A 23,054-nucleotide genomic window follows, 5' to 3' on the forward strand; every position below is an offset into this window, starting at 1 on the left:
TCAGAAGCCTACTGTTATTGCAAAACTATGGCCAGCCCAAGGAGATGTTGAGGGCTGAATTACTCTCCAAGATGAAAGGTGTCCTTCATTTCAGTACTCATCCTACCCAAAATATCATCCTATTCCAACCCATCCTCCCCACTGCCACAAGCTTTCAAAGTAGGTAGTTTTGTGGTAATGTTGGCAAAAACCACCAGTTCTCTCTCTGGGGTAAGATGGGACCACAGAAGTCCTGGTTGCCTGACATTTTTCCATTCTATGGTTTGTAATGGATTTACACAACATTTAGCATCTTCTAGTATCCATTAAAGCTGCATGATTACCTAAATTCCAAGAGTTTAGTTCAAAGTTTAAATTGAAGGTATGTTTTTGTTCTAGAAATAAACTTAGTTTCTAAAAAATGTTCTCTAAAGAAAAATAAGGCCTGGGGTTGTGGCTCAGCGGTAGAGCGCTCACCTAGCAAGTGTGAGGCCCTAGGTTTGATCCTCAGCACCACATAAAAATAAATAAGTAAAATAAAGGTATTGTGTCCAACTACAACTAAAAAATAAATATTAAAAAAAAGAAAGAAAGAAATATGAATGCTCATCATTGTAATAGTTTTGGCCATTTGGGCTTTTAAAGATTTCTAACTTGGGCTAGGACTGTGGCTCAGTGGTAGAGCGTTTAGGCACTGGGTTCGATCCTCAGCACCACATTTAAAAAAAAAAAAAAAAAGGTACTGTGTCCACCTACAACTAAAAAAATTTAAAATAATATTAATAAAAGATTTCTAACTTTATTGGTTTCTTATCCTTTCCCCCACCAGACATCATACTATGATAAAATTGATGTGGACCACCTGCCACAGAAGCAGCCCAATAATCCCAGCCAAGAAATGACAATGGAGTGGTGGAGAGGCACACAGTAGTCTGTATGGGCTGGAGCACAGGCCAGGAGCTCCCACTTCAGTCCTTCAGAGCTGAACCTCAGTTGTGCAGAGGCCACCATGCTGGCAGTGGGCCAGCTCCCAGGAGAGCCACAGCCATCCAACCAGTAGCCAGGCCTGAGCCTGGTGTGGAGGCCTGCTGTAGAAGCCCACTCGATGCAGTGTGGCAGCTCCAGAACCCCTAAATCCCTGCACAATCTGCTGACCTCAACCCCTTAATTTCTGATAAGCAGCAGGAAAACAGAAGTGAGGCAGACCTGAATGGGATTGCAGGGCTAACCAATAGTGTTAGTGCCTTTCCAACCTCTAAATTAGCATAAGTAGTTTTTTCAAACCCTGATTTGCATATGAGTTTGGACCAATAGCATTGACCCAAGTGCTAATTATATTAAATTCTTAGACTAGCAAATCCAGGGGGAAAACCTGCTATGGAGTCTCTCTCCCACTCTTGAGAGTACTGTCCCTGTTTCTATTCTTTAATAAATCCTACTCTTACACTCAACCAGTCTGTGGATCTCATTTTCGAATTTGCAAGACAGGAACCCAGAAAGAAGAAATTGACAGTTGCTAGGGTCTGCTGCAGCACTGGAGGGTATAACCCACCATTAAGAGCTGCAGAAGCCTTGGGTTTATGCAGACCCCCACCTGCCAGCTGAAGCAGAGAAACTCCATTTTTATCTTTTGGTGCCCAATGTGGAGATCTTTGGAAGAGTGAGTAAAATGGACCAACAGAGCCATCTTTTTTTCCCCTGAAGTTCTATACTCCTTTTTGAAAAATCTCTTATCAAAAATACTGGACACCTGCCAGCCAGTTAAAAGCAGTTAGTAAGGGCCACCAGTCTGAAGGTGTGGGCTCACTGGAGGAGGCTTGCAAATTCCCTTCATCTCTGATGGAGGAATGGTGGTCAAGCGTTGCTTCAGCGTATCTCTGTGTAACACAAACCACATAGACAGATGGGTTCAAGCACCCACTTCCTTCTTTCACTTTCAGACTGACTTAGCCTGATGGTGGGGGGTGCCCTCACCTGTTGTATCTGAGACAAAAGCCTTAGTCTGATCCAGGTCTTTGGAAAAGAGGTGACCCACTAATCCCCACAGTGTGAGCCAAGTGGTCTCTTATTCTCTCTACTCTCTCTCTCATATGTGCCACACAAACCATGTACACCCAAGTTTCTTATGCCCTTCTGAATCCCAATTGTTTCAACAGGATCCATAGATAAGGTTATTGGGAATTTTTGAGTCCTTGAGTGCCTTTTGAGACCTAAACCCCACCCTTGTCCTTTGTGTGCTCCTACTCACAAGGAAGGTTCCATTCCCTGGGTTTCCAAACTCTTCCAGTTTTCCTATGGATAATTTGAAAACCCAACAAACAAAAAAACAAATACACTGAGGTTGGAGTTCAGTGGTAGAGCACTTGCCTAGCCTATGTGAGGCACTGGGTTCAATTCTCAGCACCACATAAAAATAAATAAAATAAAGGTCCATCAAAAACTAATAAAAAAAATTTAAACAAAAAACAAATACAATCCAAAGACTCTCAAGCAATTTAAGATCAAATATTTACAATGATCAAGTAAGTATCAAAAAATTTCCAAACAAATATAAACATCAAAAAGGACTATAAAACTTGTTCAGGGCAAATGACCCTTGTGAAATGTCTCTCCCTTAGTACAATAACTAAATTCCTCCAGGACACAAAACCCTGTCTACAGTGCCTTCATAATTGCAGATAAGCACAGTACAGAAAAAAAAAAAAAAAAACAGAATTTTCCTTTTAATAGGGAAATGACATTAAAAAAAAGGGGGGGGCATTCTGGGTCATGAATTGCTAAGAGTGATCAATCCAACCAGCAGGACTCAAGGAGTGGTCGCCAATGGCCTTGAGGTCCACAGGGGATAGAAGGATACCTCAATCTGGTTCAGACAATAGAAGGATGTCAAGTGTCACCTTCTTCACCCTTTGTCTTTCAGAAGAGTAATACTCCATCTAGCATAAGTACTCACACACTGCAAGTCCTTTAACCCTCAACCCTGGGAAGAAATACCTAATATTTTTCTGTACTCAAGTCTGACCCACATACAAGTTGGGAATGAGGGAGACAGCCCCCTTGAGGGAAACATAAACTAACACCACCTTCAGCTAGATCTGTAATGAGTAATTGATCAAACTAATTTAAGACCAAAAAAAAAAAATAGTGTCCAAACTGATAAAGCTTTTTTGTACTCTGGAATTCTGCTTTCTCAGTAAGTTCCTATTTAAATGCTACAGAAAGGAGGAGACAAAGAGAAAGGACTGACTCTGATCCCAATGTGCATTGTGGTCTGATAAAGATGTTCCAAGTGCTCCTCTACTAGAGAGTTTATGGTCATTTCATTTTTTAGAAAAACCTTCTGTCTTTTGAACTCAGTTTTTCTGGTGAATTCACAATTGGTTCTGCATACTTAAATTCTTTTTTTCTTTTTCTTTTTTTGTTTCTAGTAGTAGATGGACATAATAACATTTATTTATTTATTTATTTGGTTAAGGTGGCGCTGAGGATGGAACCCAGTGCCTCACACATGCAAGGCAAGTGCTCTACCACTAAACCACAACCCCATTCCTTAAATTAATTTTTTTCCTGATCATTCTTGTTTCATCTACCTGGAGTTGTTTTAACAGTAGTGATGGTGGAAGTGAATGTGACCCCCACTGAGGACAAGTGGCCATTTGAACCTTTGATTTCAGTGTCCACCATGGCTGATAGACTACTTCTAATGTCTCCAATTGCATAGGTCCTTCTTATGTGTAAGTCATAAAGTAAAAATATGTGACAGGCTCTGTTTTAATTTCTAAAGGATTAAATCTAATAGGCACTGTAATCTCTTTAGTCTCCTACCTGTGAATATAAAACACCTGGTTAAAGCTACCACATCTTTGTTTCCTGTTTTATGTATATTTGTGCATACCTGTGTATTGTATGTCAAATCTGTATGTATCTATATATTTTTTACATGGTGCCAGAATTGGCTTATAGATATGTGAGCACTCATAAAAGTTCATGTGAAACTTCAACAAAAAGTCGATTTAAATTGGTAAAAGCAAAAATGTCTTTGAAATTACTAACACATAATTTTCTAGTGAGCAGTCAATACAAAACGTTAGTTTCTATAAAATGTTTGAAGTTTGATGTCCATTGCTTTAAAGGATTTTTCTTTGGTGGGAATAACTGGTTTAAAATGTTAACTAGGTTTGTGTGGTATCCTGGCTTCATGGGTAATGTAAAGTTCTCAACTAAACATTTCTTCATAAATGTCTATTAAAAGAGACATCCAATTATTATTTATCAAGATAATTTCTTATGTCTGTTAGGAAAATCCTAAGTCTTAAAAATTAGTATTTGTACCTGTTTTAAGGTTGTTTAAACAATTACTCCATGACTGGTTAAGTAAGTAACTGATATTTTAGGTTATTCTGATATAGTTGATGCCCTAAATATATGTGGATACACACACACACACACACACACACACACACACACACACACACATCTAAGAACTAAATGGTTGAGATTTGTCTAAGTGTTATGTAAGAAATTTATAAAATTAGAGCTTATGTAGGTCTAATATAGGCAAGGTGACCAATTTTCAAACCTGAGTTACATTTGGTTGCTTTGAGTAACTTTATAACTGTTGCCTTTAGTGTTTTGCAAGAGTTCTTCTGAGTTAAGACAAAAAGCCATCACCTACAGGACAGATAGGATATATAATGCTGATTTCCCAGTACCAAAGTCAAAACCCATTACTCCCACTTTAAGACTGGTGAAACTAGTCTGCTGGATGTTTAAAACCATGGAGATCAAAATCAAGGCAGTAAAAGATATAAGAAAAAACCATCCAATATCTTGGCCCTTGCCAGAACTCAGAAAACAATGAAACTTCATTTAGGGCCATGCAACTCTGGTGAGTCACCGGACCTCTTGAGGACCCTAGAGAAAAGAAAGCCAATCAATGCACATTCTGCAAAGAGGAGGGTCATTGAGAGGGTAATGTCCCTGATGCTTACAAAGGAAGCCACATATGGTCAGCAAGACTCTAATCCATCCTGGCAGATGGAAAGCTAAAGGAGCCAAGAGTCTTCTTACAAGTTCCCAAGATTGACTCCTGACAAATCTTAGCTGACTCCTAACAGTAGATATGAACAAGGTCAATTTTGATCAACTTGGTCTTGAACACCTGGCAGAAGAGTATAACCAAAGCAGTCATAGAAGGAAGACAATGTTTTATAACTTAAGACATATGCTGGTGTCAGTTCTTTCAAGTAAGTAAAACTGAGAGGTTATAAAGGAGAGGGGGGTTCTTAAATAACAGTGCCTGAGAACCATTCTGAAAAACTCCTGCTAAAGTGACAAATCTATTCTAAGTCAACTTGAGACCTAAAAATCTTCCTAACTTTTCCTACATAGGTAAGCTCAATGAATTTTTCATTGGTATTATTTAGCCCCTATATTTATTTATATTACATTTAAAAGATGTAACATGACACATGGACGTCCAAACCAACTTTTCCAAGGAAGTCCTACATGATAACTAAAGGGCGGGGGGGATCCCTCAACCAAACAGGTACACTAATGAAAAAGCTGTTTTACAAAAATAAGATGGCATTATAGGGGCTTGGGGATTCAGCTCAGTTGGTAGAGTGCTTGCCTTGCATGCACAAGGCCCTGGGTTCAATCCCCAGCACCACACACACACACACACACACACACACACACACACACACACACACAAATGGCATTATAGGGCTAAGGTTGTGGCCCAGAGCTAGAGCGCTCACCTGGTATGCGTGAGGCACTGGGTTCGATCCTCAGCACCACATAAAAAATAAAGATATTGTGTCCACCTATAACTAAAAAATAAATATTAAAAATGGCATTATATATCTTTAACTATAGCTGAAGAGAATGCCTAAGACATTATAGAAACTAAATATTTTTCTAACAACTCTGCTAATGTTTCTAAAGTCTTAAATGACCTCCACTCACAAATCAGTGTCATGTTAAACCCCACCTTAAGCTTTAATAAGTTATTGATCTTCATTGTTTTTCAGGGTCTTGCTAATAACAAATTGATTTTGTGCTAGTTGTTTACGGAAAATATTACTATCTTGTTTATTGCTGTCTTAATATGATCTCTGCCCTGTATATGGTTCATCCAATCACCTACCAACCAGACTGCCCTGATGTGTGAGATGCTCGAGCTATTAATGGCCTTACAAATGGAATCCAAAACCAAATCCCCCTTCTACTAGAGGCCTTTGAAACAGGCCAGTAGAAGGACTCTGACTGCCATCCCCTGCCCTTTTCAGCCTGAAATAGCCAGAGTAGTCATCGCCCTTTCCCCTAATGGCACTTTGGGGCACTTCTTCAAGCTGAGAAATGGCAGGCCAGCACCAAAGTGAGCCAGAGTGAGCTGATCTCACCAAAATAGCCAGGACTGGGCATGATGTGGATGCTTGCTGCAGAAGCCCACTCCATGCAGCACAGCAGATCCGGAACCTCTAGGCACGCTCAATCTGCTGACCTCAACCCCCTGATTCCTGATGAGCAGCAGGAAAACAGAAGTAGGGCAGACCTGAATTGCAGGGCTAACCAATAGTTTGTTAGTGCCTTTCCAAACCCTAATTAGCAAATACTGAACTGAAATGGCATAGTCCACTGGCTGCCGAACTGCACAGGCAGCCCAACAATCCCTGCCAAAAGAAGCTCTTCTTCAAGCAGTGGAGGGGCAGAGTGGAGGCGGAGAGCACAGACCTTAGCAGTCTGGTTGGTAGGTGATTATGCCCAGTGGTGACATGATCCAAGCTCCCTGGCAACTTCCCCTCTGATACTTGTTGCTAAGTTCACTCTGGTTCATCTTTTCTCCTGTTTTCCATCTTTTTTAACTTTTTATTCTACTTCCCGGCAACTTCCCTTAAGTTTATATTCCAACCCTTCTATTAAGTCTGCCTTGTTTTTCTTCCTTTTCTCTATATGGGCAATGTTTTTCTGATTGCTCATTCTCTTTCATGTTACAGGCTTTTCTTTGGATATTCAGTTGTCCCTGAGAAGCCATTTGGGTTTAAGAGTGAGGGGACTAAAAGGTTGATTAGAGGCTTTAACACATATATGGGGTTTGCTGACCATGAACTTCAACACGAAGTGATCTGGCTAGATTCTCTGTTGGGGAACCACTGATGTCAGCATCATTATCTCTTTCCTTCTGGACTGATAAATGAGTTCCAAGAGATTTTCAATATCCTCTTAAAGATTAGAGGCTGGCTGCTATTGAGAGGAGGTTGGGAGTGAAGGATAAGTTTACTATTGCAAAGGCATATATTCACTCAACCCCTCTGTTTTTGGTGAAGCAGAATGATGGAAAGCATGGGCTAAAATAAGGTGTGGAGGGTCCTGAGCTTCTCCTCCTGCTGAGGACCCAGTGTCCTGCAGAACCCTGTAAAGACCTATAGGAGAAGTGCTGTGTCAGGCTGAAAATAGTGGGTACTAATGGAAATTATGTGGTCCTTTAAAATAAGCTAATTCTCTTAAACCTTCTCACTCCTCCCAGATGCCAAATGTCCAGCAAATAAGCATTTACTTTCTGTTAAAAAATTGAAAAGTTCTTCTCTTACAAAATTGAATAAATTGGTTGGAGCTCACTCATCAGCAATTGTGGTATTTATGAGCTTGCCATCTAACAAATAGTCTCCTGCCCACTCTCCCAAAAGCAGAAATTGACGAGTAACTAACAATTAGTGTACAATTGTCACCCAACTTTGCAGATGTCCCACTCTTAAATACAAATAGATCACCAAAGATCATCAGACATTTGAGAAAAGTTTTCTACCTGAACAAAAAAAAAAAAATAGAAAAATAACCCCAGGTGAAAGAAAAAGAACTCAAAGAATAAAAGATAGCTTTTTTTTTTTTTAGAAATTCCAATTAGACTATATACACAATGGAACATTACTCAGCAATAAAAGAGAATAAAATCATGGCATTTGTAGGTAAATGGATGGAGTTAGAGAAGATAATGCTAAGTGAAGTTAGCCAATCCCCAAAAACCAAATGCCAAGTGTTTTCTTTGATATAAGGAGGCTGATTCATAGTGGGATGGGGAGAGGGAGAACGGGAGTATATGCTCTGCTATCCAGGGACTCCTTATTCTTAGGAAACATTCCTGAACCACCTCAGGGGAACCATGAAAAGACCAAATGAAAGAAAGACCAAAGCAGGAAATCCCAGATGGCCATGCTGTGTCAGGTAAAGACAGCAAGCGTTAGATTATGTGGGTCATGCTGATGCCCACAGGAAAAATTCTTATTTTTCTCCTTTTTCCTTTTCAATGAAAATCTAACTCATAGGAAATAACACTGCACTTCACCTTGTAAAGAAAGTTCCCCTTTTCCCTCCCTGACTCAGAAAACTAACTAGTAATATTTTAAGGTAGAAAAACTACTTACAACTCAGCTTCCCTGAAGAGTTTATATTTGGCATTCTAAGGATATTTCCAACACCATTCCTGAAATTCCTCTAAAGACCTCTCCCACTTACAGCAGCACTTGCCCAAGACTTCAATAAGGCCTTTTTTCCCACTAGCTTTAATATTTTAACTTTCTTGAAAATAGTGTTGGGGGGGGGGGGAACAACCAAGTGCCAAAATAGTTTTCTAAAAATCTCCTATATTCTACTCCATCTTCAAAAATAAAACAAATCTATAAAATAGAAATTCATCTTTAATTCTAAAATACTCTCAGATAATCTCATACCTTTTCCCTTACAAAATTCAAAATGTTTCCTATCAATCTATAATTACACTGAAGTTATCTCCTCATACACTAAAACAGCATGCCTAGTCAAAATGGTACAAGAAAGCCTGGGGAGGGTTGCTTAGTGGTAGAGTGCTTGCCTAGGATGCTTAAGGCTCTAGATTTGATCCAAAGAGGGAGGAGGGGAAGGAAAAGGAAAGAAAAGAGAAGAGAGAAAAGGAGGGAAGGATGAAAGAGGGAAGAAGAGAAAAAAAAGAAGGAAAGAAAAAAGTAATGAGTCATTTTTATGTGCCAGGTACTCTATTAACTGCATTACAATAAATCTGAAAAATCTAAGGTTTAACGACAGCTCTGCTGTGTAATGCTGGACATACTAATCAATTACACTCAGTCTTAATGTTAATATTGTTAGATTGTGAGAATAATAATTACTTCATAGGGTTACTATGGGGTTGAAACTAGCTAAAGGCTTGGGAGCCACAGCTAGCACCTGGCATGAGCTGCCTAGAGCCAGCACCAATAAAATGGAACCAGAATCAGAACTGTTGCAGGAAGAAGAACCTGGCCCCAATTCCTGGCAAAGAGCTGAAGAATCAAATTAGTATTCTCTTAAGAATCTTCAGCCTTGGGGCTACATCCATTTGGGGGAAGGCATAGAGAGTATTAAGCAGAAACCTTGGGGCAGACTGGTCCTAACACAGAAACAAAGGTTGTGGATGGGAACAGACTAGTCTCAGGAATGCAACATTTGCTTCAAGTTGGCACTTAGAAACAGTGCAATAGGGTTGTTCTGAAAAATATGTAATGCTTTATAAATTTTTATTATTAAATACATACACACACACTAACACACATAGATACCTATCCCCACCCAGAGATGAATTTATATGATGCATGACTGAATAGAAGACAGAATAGATGAGAGGGCAGAAACATCAGAGAGAGCAAAAATCAGAGAGGCCATATAAGGTGACAGCTAATCATTTAGGCTTTAAAAACAAAATGCCAGATTCAAATCTTGGTTCACTTATCTTTCAGTGTAAACTCAAACAAGTTAAATAATTTTTCTGAGCCTAATTTTCCTCCTAGGTAAACAGGTAACGTTAGTATCTACCTCATAAGATTGTTGAAAGTATTAAAAGTGTGTGTGTGTGTGTGTGTGTGTGTGTGTGTGTCACTTAGAAGAATTCCTAGCACAGAGGAAGCATAAGTTTCCTAATCTATAAAATGGGGACAATTAAATTTATTACCTCACAAGTGATTAGACAAATTAAGTAAATTAAACCTATAAAGTGCTGAGTACATAATAAATCAATAAATACTAGCTATTTTCCTTAAAATATGGGTGGATACCAAAAAGAAATTTTAAACTTGGGAAAATATTTCATAATGGAATTTAACAAAGTATTGTGAGAATCCTTACTCCCATTTTAATGCTGAATATATTACTAGGAAACCATGAGAAACTTGGCATACTTATCCATTTTCCAATATGTAAAATGCATCTGAATAATTCCATCTCTTAGATCTGTCAAAGGATTCAAGTTACAGATATGAGATACAGACAAAAAAGAAAGAAAAAAACAACTAAAACAGGAATTTTAAAATAATATTCCTCTTGAGTACTCATTTACTGACAAAGAAAATATTAAAACTAATAGCCTAAAGATTGGTAATCAGAAAGCTATCTATGAGGCTGGGGTTTTAGCTCAGAGGTTGAGCGCTTGCCTCTATGCATGAGGCACTTCAATCCATAACACCACATCAAAATAAATAAATAAAAATATTGTGTCTATCTACAGCTAAAACAAAATACTTTTAAAAAGCCATTTATGGGGGCTGGGGTTGTGGCTCAGTGGTAGAGTGCTCCCCTCGCACTTGTGAGACCCTGGGTTCGAACCTTAGCACCACATAAAAATAAATAAGTGAAATAAAGGTATTAAGTCCAACTACAACTAAAAAATAAATATATAAAAAAGCTATGTATGGTTTTACCTACAGAGAAAACACAATTTTTATAATTTAAAAGATGGGCACTCAGGGGCTGGGGCTGTAACTCAGTGGTAGAGCCCTTGCCTAGTATGTGTGAGACACTGGGTTCAATTCCCAGCACCACATATAAATAAGCAAATAAAATAAAAGTCCATCAACAACTAAAAAATACTTTTTAAAAAGGCATTCTGTCCATCTACAACTACTAAAAAAATTTTTAAAAAAGAAAAAATAATTCTCAGTACCACATATAAATAAATAAAATAAAGGTCCACTGACAACTAAAAAATTTTTAAAAATAAAAAGATGGGCAATCAGAGAGACACTTGCTGCAATGTGCTTTCTAAAGAACAGAACAAATGTTGCCACAAAATTTAAAAGTCAACTAATTGAAACCCAAATGAGCAGAATTTTTATTTAGTCCATATGTAGACTAAGACAGTAGAGAAGTCAAGAAAATTCTGAGGAGGTGGTTGTGGTCAGCAAAGTCAACTGCTCAGAGGCCAAGGCAACAATTGGCAAGTGTCCACAAGATCTAGCAGGATTTAATTGGTGGATCTAGACAAAATAATTATATGAATGGTTGGGGTTGTGGAAAATACTAGATAAATCACAGCACAACACAGGAGAGGACATATATAAAGAGCAAAAGACAAAGATTAGTCTTTAACCTTGACTTAAGATAAGTTTTCCCTATTTGGAGATATTCAAACTGAGATTTTCTTCTCTGAGCTATAATTTATTCTAATAGCAGTAGAGCACATTGATATTGGGGATTTATTCTTCAAAGACTGGATTATCATTAACCCAAAGTGAATAGGATAACCTTAGTCTTTCTATCGAAAAGATTTTAAAATACAAAAATTTAAGAAGATATATAAGAAAGTATAAATGGTATGATGATTCACTGTATTTTATTAAATTACTTCTCAGAGATTCTTGACCAACAATGAAGATTTAAGACCTTGTTTGGAGATGTGATATGGGTACCAGTATCTATCCCAAAAGATTATGTGGTCTAGGGTTTAAGAAACCACCTGGAAATTCTTCTGCTGAGTTCTGACTGACTACAGATATCATTCATCCAAATATATATCCAGGACTGTCTAGAAATATAATGTGAGCCATATGCATAATTAAAATTTTCTAGTGCACACATTAGAAAGTAAAATAACAGGTAAAATTAAATTAATATTGTTCAATTAACCCAATAGCCAATGTAGTATTCAACATAATCCATATAAAAATTATTGCTGAGATAAATTACTTTCTTTCATACTAAATCCTTGAAATCTGGTGTGTATTTATGTTTCTATGTGAACTACCCTCATCTGAAATGTTCAATGGCCATATGTGGCTAGTGACTTTCATATTGAACAAATATGGACAGCACAGATCTAACATCCAGATCACCTGGAATCAAAAACATAGGCTGTCCTGTTTACATATGTAATTGTGACATAAAGAACCATATCTGGCACATAACTAGCCCTCAAAAAATATGTGTTAAATGATTGAGTGAATGAATGTACTGGGTTTATATACATATTTTCAAAAACAAAATTCCTGTGACACAAAATTCTAATTGCATTATTAGAACTATTAGAAAAACATATAATTATATTAAACTCAATTCTAGTCTCAATAATAGTTTAATGATATACAGTTAATAAGCACAAATTTCCAAACAGGTACATACTTTTCAAATACATTATAAACACATTTTACTGCCAATAGGGATTTGTATTCTATAATCACTTTAAAATGACATTCTTAAATATTTAGCAATTTAAAATGCTATTAAATTCCACTAGCAAAATCAAATGAACTACTTTTCTCTCCAGAATGAATGAATGTCACATTCATTAAACTTACACAATTTTCACATATTCCACTGATATTTGCAAATAAAATGTTTTTCATCCACTGCCCAATTTACCCTAACAGTGGAGAAAGAATATGCCAAATGTAGCTTCAAATCTTGGCAAATAGTTAAATTATACTATTTTACAAAAGGCTTAACCCCAAAAGTACTGAGTTTATTCAGTTATACATGAAAAGGGCCCAGAGTAGCTGATACTTAGTAACAAAGGCTAGAGAGAAAAGCTTACCTTGTCTGCTAAAAGCTCTCGTATCTTGCTTGCTTGAACTCTAAATTTCATAAGCTGAGACTCCAGAGCTGCGCATCGCTCTTTCCAATCTATTGGTCCTTCTGGATCAGAAGGCTCTGCCATAATTATTCTAAAAAAGAAAGCATTCAAACAGCATAACATTAGCACTTAAGATAATCCATTAAGGGCTGGGGATGTGGCTCAAGCGGTAGCACCACATACCAACAAAGATGTTGTGTCCCCTGAGAACTAAAAAATAAATATTAAAAAAAAAAAGATAATCCATTAAATCACCCAATGCACCCATCTAATGATATCCAGCCACAAGTTTTAAATTCTAAGATAAATTCCAGAAGCTGGTGTATTTTATGGAAAGAACTGAGTGAGACAGGAGGCCAGGGGTGGAAGCCCCACTGTGTTACTTACCTTTTTTTTTTTTTTTTAAGTTGTTGTCAATGGACCTTTATTTTATTTATTTATATGCAGTGCTAAGAATTGAACCCAGTAACTCACACATGCTAGATACGAACTCTACCACTGAGCTACAACCCCAGCTCCTCAAATTCAGCTTCTTTTTTAAAAAATATGTATTTATTTATTCTAATTTGTTATGCAGGACAGCAGAATGCATTTCAATTCATAGCACACATACAGAGCACAATTTTTCATGTCTCTGGTTGAACACAAAGTAGAGTCACACCATTCATGTCTCCATACATAGAGTAATTATGTCCATGTCGTTCCACCATCTTTCTTACCCCCATGCCTCCTCCCTTCCCCTCCCTCCCCTTTGCCCTATTGAAAGTTCTTTCATTCCTCTCATGCTCCCCCAGACATCCCCAATATGGATCAACATCCACATATCAGAGAAAACATTCGGCATTTGGTTTTTTGGGATTGGCTTACTTCACTAGCATGATACTCTCCAACTATATCCATTTACCTGCAAATGCCATGATTTTAATTCTCTTTTAGTGTCTCAGTTTACACAATCTGGAAAAAGAAAGATGCTGACAATCACAAACTATCCTTCCTCACTGGTAAATTGTGAGGAACAAATTAAATATTTGCTGTTTCTAACAGAACTCTGGATAGTATAATAGCACAGCACAGAGTACTATTATTGTTTTAACTCTGTCCAACAGATAGATTTTTAAAATCCATAGCTTATAATTTTACCACACTCTTAAATTTACAGAAGTATCACAGTTTGATTCAATTGGTAGCATAATAAAATAACATAAAAGAAACACCATACCAGTGCTACAAATATATATTAGATTTGTTCTAAAATTATTACTTAGCACCACTCTGAATTTGTCCAAGACCAGGCTATCCTTCAAGTCAGAAATTCTTTGGCATATTTATCTAGGTAAGTTATGATCCTGACAAGTGTGCATAATTTTTATTGGAGTAAGAAGAGAAAACCTATAAATACGAAATTTGGAATCATCTACATTAATCTGGACTCAGTATTTTCCATGATATTAACTTTCCTTTTGGAGGAGAAACACTATAGGGAGGAAGACAAGAGGCCAGGGAACTGGTTTTTAAATAGGTGTTACTTCATTAAGCATGATTGTTTCTGGCTCTGAGATTCATAAAAGCAACTTTAAATGTTGCTCTTTTTTTATTTTTTTTTCAGTGCTGGGAATCAAACTCAGAGCCTCACACATGCTAGGCAAATGTTCTACCAATGAGGTACCTCCTCACCCATTGTTAATGTTTTATTGAGTTATTAAAATAAAAGGTTTAAATAATATATTTCTGAATTGTCCTTGCTATGAACTGATAAAATTTGCATTAGGAATGGATCTCCTGCAGAGCCAAACCCCAGACATGAGGAGCATGTTACCCCTGGAGGGTCCTGAAGTTGAAAAATGTTATTTTATTCTTTTATTTTATAAAAATACAACCAAGTTTATTCCCAGTATTTAGTGTCATTTATCCCCCTCCCTAAATCTATACCAACTTTTAAAAAACTGTGTGCTAATGAAATCCCACTGAAAGATTTTCTTAGCATAAGTATTGGTTTATGCATAATGTACTTTTTAATATTACTACTGACATTATCACTCAATCTTTTAGAAACAAATAAATACAAGCAGAATTGTTCTACGAAGGCTACAACTTTTATTAAAAGTATCCCACCATGTGAAAGCCTCCAGATACCTTTCAATCCCAGCTATAGTTTAAGGAAAGTTCATCATGGTAGAGCTGACGTCATTCTCTTCTTGTTTCTTTGTGTCTTTGCTTTGCTGTTTTATCCATGTTTTGTTTGTTTGTTTGTTTAGAATATTAGCCTTGTAAATAATCTTTTTCATTTCCCATATTAGCATTTACTATTAATGATTCACTTCAGCATTGATGCTTTAGGAGTAGAAATGTAATTTGCCAAACGCAAACTTTTTATCATTCTACTATTTGATTTCTCTCATTATTAGCTTTAAAAGAGACAGGGAAAGAAAATATGGATGAAATATTAAAAAATAAAAAGCAGTCATGAAACAGCCATCCTTAATTCTTGATCCATTCATACAATTGTGCAGAAATGTAGGGACACTTTTCTGTCTTAAGCAACTAGAAGTCTATTTCATGCTGGTTAAATCTTGATCTCCATTTATACCCCCTTGTTTATGTTCTAGTGTAAAATGGCTACAGATTTTGTTTTGTTTGTTGGAGTGTTAGGGAAAGAACCCAGGTCCTTGCTCATGAAAGGCAAGTCCTCTGCCACTGAGCTACATTCCCAGCCTACAGTCAAAAATAACATAAGGAGTACATATTTCTCAGCAAATTAATAAAATGAATCAAGGTAATATACCATATGAAAACCACACAATCATCTCAACAACTCATAAAAACACTAAAGAAAATACACAGCCCCCATAATAAAGGCATTCAACACACCAGCAATAGAAGGAAATTTCTCCCTTGGAGCTAGGAATATAGCACAGTTGGTATATAGCACAGTGCTGGGTTCAATCCCCAGCACCGCCCACCCCCTCCTCAGAAATAAGAAGAAGGAAATTTCCCCAACCTGATAAATGACATCTATAAAAAGCCCACGGTTCACATCATACACACTGGTAAATTATTGAAAGTTGTCCCAATAAAGTCATGAACAAGACAAGGATGTCTGCTTTCATTACTTCTATTCAACATTTCAACTTGGTACTAGAAAGGGCAAGAAAACAAAATAAAAAGCAACCAGGTTGGAAAGAAAGTAAAACTATCCATTTGCAGATGACATGCATGATTCCTTAGAATTATTCTAAGGAATAGTGAGTTGAGCAAGATTTCAGGAAACCAAATCAATATATAAAAAAATCAACTGTTCTTCTGTATACTCGCAAGGAAAAATTCAAAACCTAAATTAAGAAAATGTACCCTTTACTCTATCATCAAAATCAATAAAATACAAAACTTGCTAAATTTGCAAGACTTGTACTTTGAAAACTCCAAAAAATCCATGAAAGCCATTAAAGATCTACATAAATGAAAGAAATTGCATACTCATGGATTGGAAGACTGAATCTGTGAAGATGGCATATTTAATGCAATCTCTTCAAAAAGTGCAACTATTTCTTTTGCAGAAACAAGTTAATCCAAAAATTTAGAAGGAAATTCAAGGGACCTAGAATAGCCAAAATAATTTTTTAAAAGTTTAAGGACTCACACATTTAACTTTCTACACTTACTGCAAAGTCACAAATCATAGGATTTCAGGATACTTGCATAAGGATAGACATAATATATAGGTCTATGGAATAAAGTTGAATCCAGAAATAAAATTTCACCTTTACACTCAACTGACTTTTGGCAAGGGTATCAAGACAACTCAATGGGAGAAAGAATAGTATTTTAAACAAACAATGCTTAGACAGTTGGATGCCCAAATGCACAAGAATTAATTTGAATCCTTACTTCATATACCATATACACAAATTAACCCCAAAAGGATCAAAGACCTAAATGTAAGGGCCAAAGTTCTAAAACTCTTTGATGAAAACAGGTATAAATCTTCAGGAGCTTGAACCAGGGCATAGTTTCTTAGATATGTTCTAAAGAACAAATAACTGAAATTGATAAATTAGACCTCATCAAAATTTAAAAATTGTTGGCTGGGGTTGTGGCTCAGTGGGAGAGTGCCTGCCTAGCATGTGTGAGGCACTGGGTTTGATTCTCAACACCACATATAAATGAATAAAATAAAGATCCATCAATATCTTTAAAATTTTTTTTAAAAATTTAAGAATTGGAGCTTAAAAGGACACAATCAAGAAAGTTAAAAAAAATTACAAAATGGAGAGGGAGACGGCATATTTGCAAATCATGTACTTGATAAGGGGCTTGTGTCCAGAAGATATAAAGGACTCTACAATTCAGCAGTAAAAAGAGACAACCCAATTGAAAAATGGCCAAAGTATCTGAATAGACATTTCTCCAAAGGAGATAAAAATGGCCAATAAGCACATGAAAAGATGTTCACCATCATTCACTATACAGGAAAGTGAAAAATCAAAGTCATAAGGACATTCTATTTCATACCAAATAGGATAGATAAAATGAAAAATAACATATACTAACAATTGTTGGTCAGAATGTGAAGAAATTGGAACCCTCATATATTACTAGTGGTATTGCAAAAATATTGCAGTTGCTTTGGAAATAGTTTAACAGTTCCTCCAAAGTTTAGTTACCTTATGACCCAGCAACTCCAATATGAAGTATAGAGCCAAGGGAATTGAATACATGGTTCTCACAAAAACCTGTGCACAGATATTTATAACATCCTATCATAAAAGCCAAAAAGAGGAAACAACCCAGTGTCCACCCTCAAGTGGATGGATAAACAAAATGTGATATAAACAACAATGGAATATTATTCAGATACAAAAAGGAATTAAATACCACTACAGCCTATAAAAATGGATGAACCTTGAAACATTATTATAAGTGAAACAAACCAGAGAGAGAGATAGAAAGCAATTAGTGGTTCTCAGGGGCTATGATAAAAGGGCAATGGGGACTGGGATTTCTTTGGGGGGGTGATAAAATAATCTAGAATTAGATTGTGGCGATGATTGCACAACTTTGAAAATATACTAAAAATCACTGAATTGCACAGTTTTAGAAGGGTAAATTTTAAGGTTTCTGAATTACATCTAGATAAAAAGCACAAATTTATGAACAAATAAAGAAAAAGTAGTAGTTTAAGTGGATGTACACTAAAAACACATTTACAAATAGATCATTTAATGATTCATTATATGTGGTTATTATCTCTTCCAAGAATGTCACCATTAACTCAAATAATTAAGAGGTAACTGTTGGGCCAGGGTTGTGGTTCAGTGGTAGAGCGCTTGCCTAGCATGCATAAGGCACTGGGTTCAATCCCCAGGACCACATAAAAAAATGCTAAATAAAGGTATTGTGTTCATCTACAACTAAAAAAAGTTTTTTTAAAAAAGGGTAACTTAACTTCAAAAATAAAAGCATCATGCATATAGCTTATCTAAAACACTTTGCTATGAAAAAAAGACACAACAAATAACATCAAAACTAAACACACCTATTTTTCAGTTATGCTAATTATGTATTTTACAATGAGGTAGTAATGCTTTAAGAATTTTATTATATTGGCACTTAATATCTGCATTCCATTTTAATTGGGTCATAGTAAAAAAAAAATTCAAAACTGCAGGAGAAGCAGTGAAGACAGACTATAACCCCAGCTACTAGGGAGGCAGGAGGACTACCAAGCTCTAGGTCAACCTGGGCAACTTGGTAAGACCCCCCACCTCTTGAAATAAAAATATATATTTTTTAAAGGGGCTGGGGATGTAGCTCCATGTTAACACTTCCCCAGCATGTGTGGGTCCTGGATTCAATCTTCAATACCAACAGAAAAAATTTTTTTCAAAGCTTCAGATTGGTCCACACTGAGATCTAGACACCTGGTTTCCCCATTTCATTCTATAATATCAGTGTATAAAAGTACAGAAGTAGCTTGCACTAATGCACCATATTGAGTATTTAAGAATTCTATGAACAAAAAATATTACCACTGATGTTATAGAACTATACCATTTGGGGGCTCTAACCAATTACTTAAAATATATATATATATAAATCCTGAATCTGAAAGTGCTCTATCTTCTCTGCAGGGGACAAGAAAAAGTCTTGAGTTTTCCAAATACCTTCAATAACTTTTGAAAATACATACTGACACAAAATAAACTGTTTACAATTGTGGAATGAATGCTCTTTTCTCTGAATCTCTGACTTCCTGTTTCTCTTACAAAACCCCAGAAGGAAAGATTCATCTCCTTTGGTTTACTCTGATGGAGTTCAGGGTTAACCTCTCACATTCTTTAGTTCTCTTCTCTTAAGAGACAGCTTAACTGGATCAGGTAACTGTGCTCTTCTTTTTTTTCTTTTTAGCAGAAAAGATGCCTTTCTTGACCAGACTGAGACATGCCTTGTTTAAAGAACCTTACCGCCACCACCTAGCCCCACTTCGGCCACGCCTGCCCTTCGGTGGCACTGCCCCAAACAGCCTGCTCCTCGCCCCACACTCCTCAGGCACGCACTGAGCGGTGCGGTCCAGACTTGCAAAGACAGGAATTTTCACAAAGAAAGTAGTGACCCGCAGGTAGCCCAGCACTAGTGCTTTCACAGCACAAATGGTTCGACTTCTCTTCTCACAGTGTCTCGCGCTCAGAATACCACGGCTAAAATGTTCCATCTTTTAAAAAAGTGGTCTACTGACTTCGGGGACAGCGTAGTTTCATGGTAGGTCACCTTAGGGCACTTTGACGTCCCGGCAACTCGAGGTGTAGAAAATGGCTCTTTAAAGTTTTGAGAAGTTTCTCCCGGGAGATCACAGTGGGGCTCCCCAGAAGCCGAGGCCAAGCCGCAGCATCCCTAACTGCGGGGGCATCTCTAACCTGGGGCCCCACTGTGCCCACAAGGACCACAGGCGCAGGGCCAGAAACCCGGGCTCTGGGTTTTCAAACAAAACGTCACAGGAGCCCAGGGGACGTAGGGGTGCAGGCCACCGCCCCCAACCCACCCCTGCAGAAGAGACCCAGACCTGGGGGCAGACCCGGGCTGCAGCGGGAGACTTGGGGTCTAGAGCTGCGCCAGCCGCTCCATCCTCCGGATCCCAGCCGCCGGCTCGGCCCGCGGTCCCCATCCTCCGCTCCAGGAGCCCCCCGGACGGCGCGCTCCCGAGGGGGCGGGGATCCCGGAGTGGCTGAGACGCGGGGGTCGTCCCCCGGCTCCGGGTACTTCCCTTCTGCTTACCTCTGCTGCGGGTCCCCGGTGGCAGCACCCAATGTCCCTGCCGGCTGCGCCTGATCCCGGGCTTCCCGGGCTCCCCGGGCTCTCCCGGCTCTCAGCCCGCGCCCGCCTCTCTAGGAGCCCCCGGCGGGCGGGGACAGGGCGCCACCCCTTCCCGGGACTGGCGGCCGGGATAGCCAATCGGGGACCACGGACGACCACCCGTCGTCACTGAAGAGTGTGTCTATAACTTTGGCTCTTCCCAGTCTCCTTTCCAAGTAGTTCTGTCCTGACCCGTGCACCCCGAGCCTTCCTCACATCTAGACCTCAGACCTTGTTGTAGAGGTCGGTCACGTACTTTCTAGTGCCTCTGCCCGGCTGGACTATTATTATACCATCCTCCTGCTTAAGTCTCCCAGTCTGAAATCTCTCTTGTGGAGTCCATCCTTCATGCTCCAGGCGAGTTAATTGTCCTTAAGGGCAGTTTTGTTTTACACCTTGCCAGAAACCTTCATTGACTTCCTTTTGCTCAAATTATCAAGAACAGATTCCCTTGTCCAGTGTTCAAGGCCTCCATTCTACCTGCTCAGGTTTATTGTTCACAGCTGCCTTTACACCTGAGACCACTGCTGTGCACCTCCCCACCCCCAAGGACGCCCCCTGGGAACATTTACAAGCTATTTCCTTTGCATGCCGCCTTTGAAAGTTTTAACTACCCCTTAAGACACAGTTCAAAACCATGCCTCTCTCTCCACGTAGCAGAAATCTATTGTTTCTGCTCCCTGAACATCTAGGGTTTGCCCCTCTTGGCACTTACTCCCTATCTCTCTACCAGACTACAAGCCTTTGAAAGCAAGGATTTGCATATTGCATGAATGGTATTTTAAATCTAACTGGATTTTACATCCCAAGCTGAGGTCAGTTCAGGGTAAAAGAGAGGAGAGAGGAGGGGGACAAATTCTGAAAGTTATGGGTAATTCTTCCCAGGTCACAAAACTAGGTCAGACAAATTACTCCCTTTGATTCACAGTTGGTCAACAAAGAATCCCAGAAGGCTTTTTTACTGCAATCTTTTTTTTTTAAGGTGATCTCATAAAGAAAAAAAAATCACAAAACAGAGATTTACAAAGTTTCTCAAAGGGAGGACAATAAGTGAAAACAAATAAAAGGCTAGCAAGTGAGGAGACGAGTATCAGGCTTCCATATTTCTTCCAGATGAGCACTAATTTTGGACTAGATCCCAGACTACCCCCACACATCAAATTCCTTTTGCCTTCTGTGGGAGCTGATGATGCATATCATATGAAAAATTGTCTCCAAACAGCCTTGGCAAACAAGCAGCCTGAACTGGGCTTATTTTACAGAGCACGCAGGAGTTAAATAAACAGAGTTTAAGTGACTTGCATAATTTAACACAGCAAGTCAAAAGAGACCAAGCAGGAGAAAAAGAATGCTAAAATAGAATCACTTCCCTCTTGTGAGTCAGAAATACTAAATAGACTTTAGAGAACTGAGTGAATAAGATCACTCATGAAAAGCAGTTTTCTAAACACGGCTGCCACCCCTGTAAGGCTCAGCCAACATTAACTTACTGTCACCTTTTTCTGGAAAAAAGACAAATTGAATCTGTTGGCTCTGGAGAAAAATGTGGACCAGCATCCTGTTTCTGGCTGTGCTAAGAAAAATACATGGTACAACGGAATATTATTCATCAATAAAAATAAATAAATAAAAGTACTAATACATGTTGCACATTGGCTAAGTGTTGAAAAATAGGCTAAATGAAAGAAGCCAATCACAAAACAGCATTTAGTTTATGACTCCATTTATATGAAATGTCCAGAAGAGGCAAACCCAGAGAGACAGTCAATTAGTGGCTGGGAAGGATGAAGGTGATGGCCAATGGAAGCAAGCTTTCTTTTTGGGGCAAAAAAGAAAACATTCTAAAATTAGTGGTGATAGTTGAACAAATTTGTGAATATGCAAAAACCCATGGGCATTTATAATTTAAATGGGTGGATTTTATTTTATATGAATTATATCTCAAAGATGTTTTTAAAAAGAAAAGTACCTGTCAGTTTGGGGTTTTATATTAGGTAGCCATGGAAAGAAAATATCTCTGAACAGATTTCATGAATGTTCATAGTAATACTACCCTTATTTTATACCTGTTTGTCTTAGTTTATTTGCTATTATTGGATTTCTTCCTTTCATGTTTTAATCAACTTTTCATAGCTGTGACCAAACTACTTGACAAGAACAACTTAGAGTAGGAAAGATTTATTTTGGCTTACAGTTTCTGAGGATTCAGTCCATGTTCTTCTGACTCCAAGGCAGTATTATATCATGGTAGAAGTGTATTGAGGAGTAAAGCCATCAGCTAGTGGGAGCCAGAAAGGACAGAGAGAGAAATGAAAGGGCAGGAGAGACGATATTTCTATGCGCTCAGGTAGGAACTTCCTCCAATTAGATCTTACCTTTCAGTAGTCCATTATCAGCGCAATAATCCACCAAGTGGATTAATCCACTGATGAAGTCAAAACCTTCATAACCCAATCATTGCCTAAAAGCTCCACCTCTGAATTTTGCTGCATTGAAGACCATACTTTGAACATGAGATTTGGGGAGGACATTCTAGACCCAAACCATGAAGCCAGATTTAAAGTTAGGTAGTCAGTGTAGTTAGGTAAATCGGGTCTAATACCGAGTGAAATCTAAAATGGAGGCCATGAGGATGAATTCCCGGAAAAGTTGAGCAACTCTTGAAATGTTAATAAAGTCCAGGAAACAACCCCCAGCAGATCTGAAGATAGCCCATCCCAAAGAAGTGTTAATGAAGTCCTTCCTGACCAGATTACTCCTTTGGCCCACCTGTGTCCCACCCTCGGGCCTTCCCACCTACATTCCATCACCGAAAACTATAAAATGGAGAGACAACCACACTCCCACGGATTCC

General features: G+C 38.2%; 1 protein-coding gene across 5 annotated transcripts in view; it reads right to left on the reverse strand.

Annotated features, from left to right (window-relative positions):
• Plekhh2 (pleckstrin homology, MyTH4 and FERM domain containing H2) overlaps nt 1–20,383 on the reverse strand; it is a 107,254-nt gene extending 86,871 nt beyond the window's left edge. For 2 of the 5 annotated variants that reach the window (XM_021725863.3, XM_005324521.5), the window contains exons 1-2: nt 20,123–20,375; nt 12,815–12,944 (exon numbers count right to left, since the gene is read on the reverse strand). In XM_021725863.3, coding sequence (XP_021581538.1) covers nt 12,815–12,937 — 123 coding nt within the window. In that variant the 5' untranslated portion in view covers nt 12,938–12,944; nt 20,123–20,375. Of the gene's footprint in view, nt 1–5,741; nt 5,796–12,814; nt 12,945–20,122 lie in introns of those variants that run through there. The other 3 variants (XR_013429009.1, XM_078029287.1, XM_078029286.1) reach the window with 3 other exon arrangements.
• Nucleotides 20,384–23,054: the final 2,671 nt, after the last annotated feature.

This window comes from Ictidomys tridecemlineatus, chromosome 12 (assembly GCF_052094955.1).
Source record: "Ictidomys tridecemlineatus isolate mIctTri1 chromosome 12, mIctTri1.hap1, whole genome shotgun sequence".
Taxonomy (NCBI): domain Eukaryota; kingdom Metazoa; phylum Chordata; class Mammalia; order Rodentia; family Sciuridae; genus Ictidomys; species Ictidomys tridecemlineatus.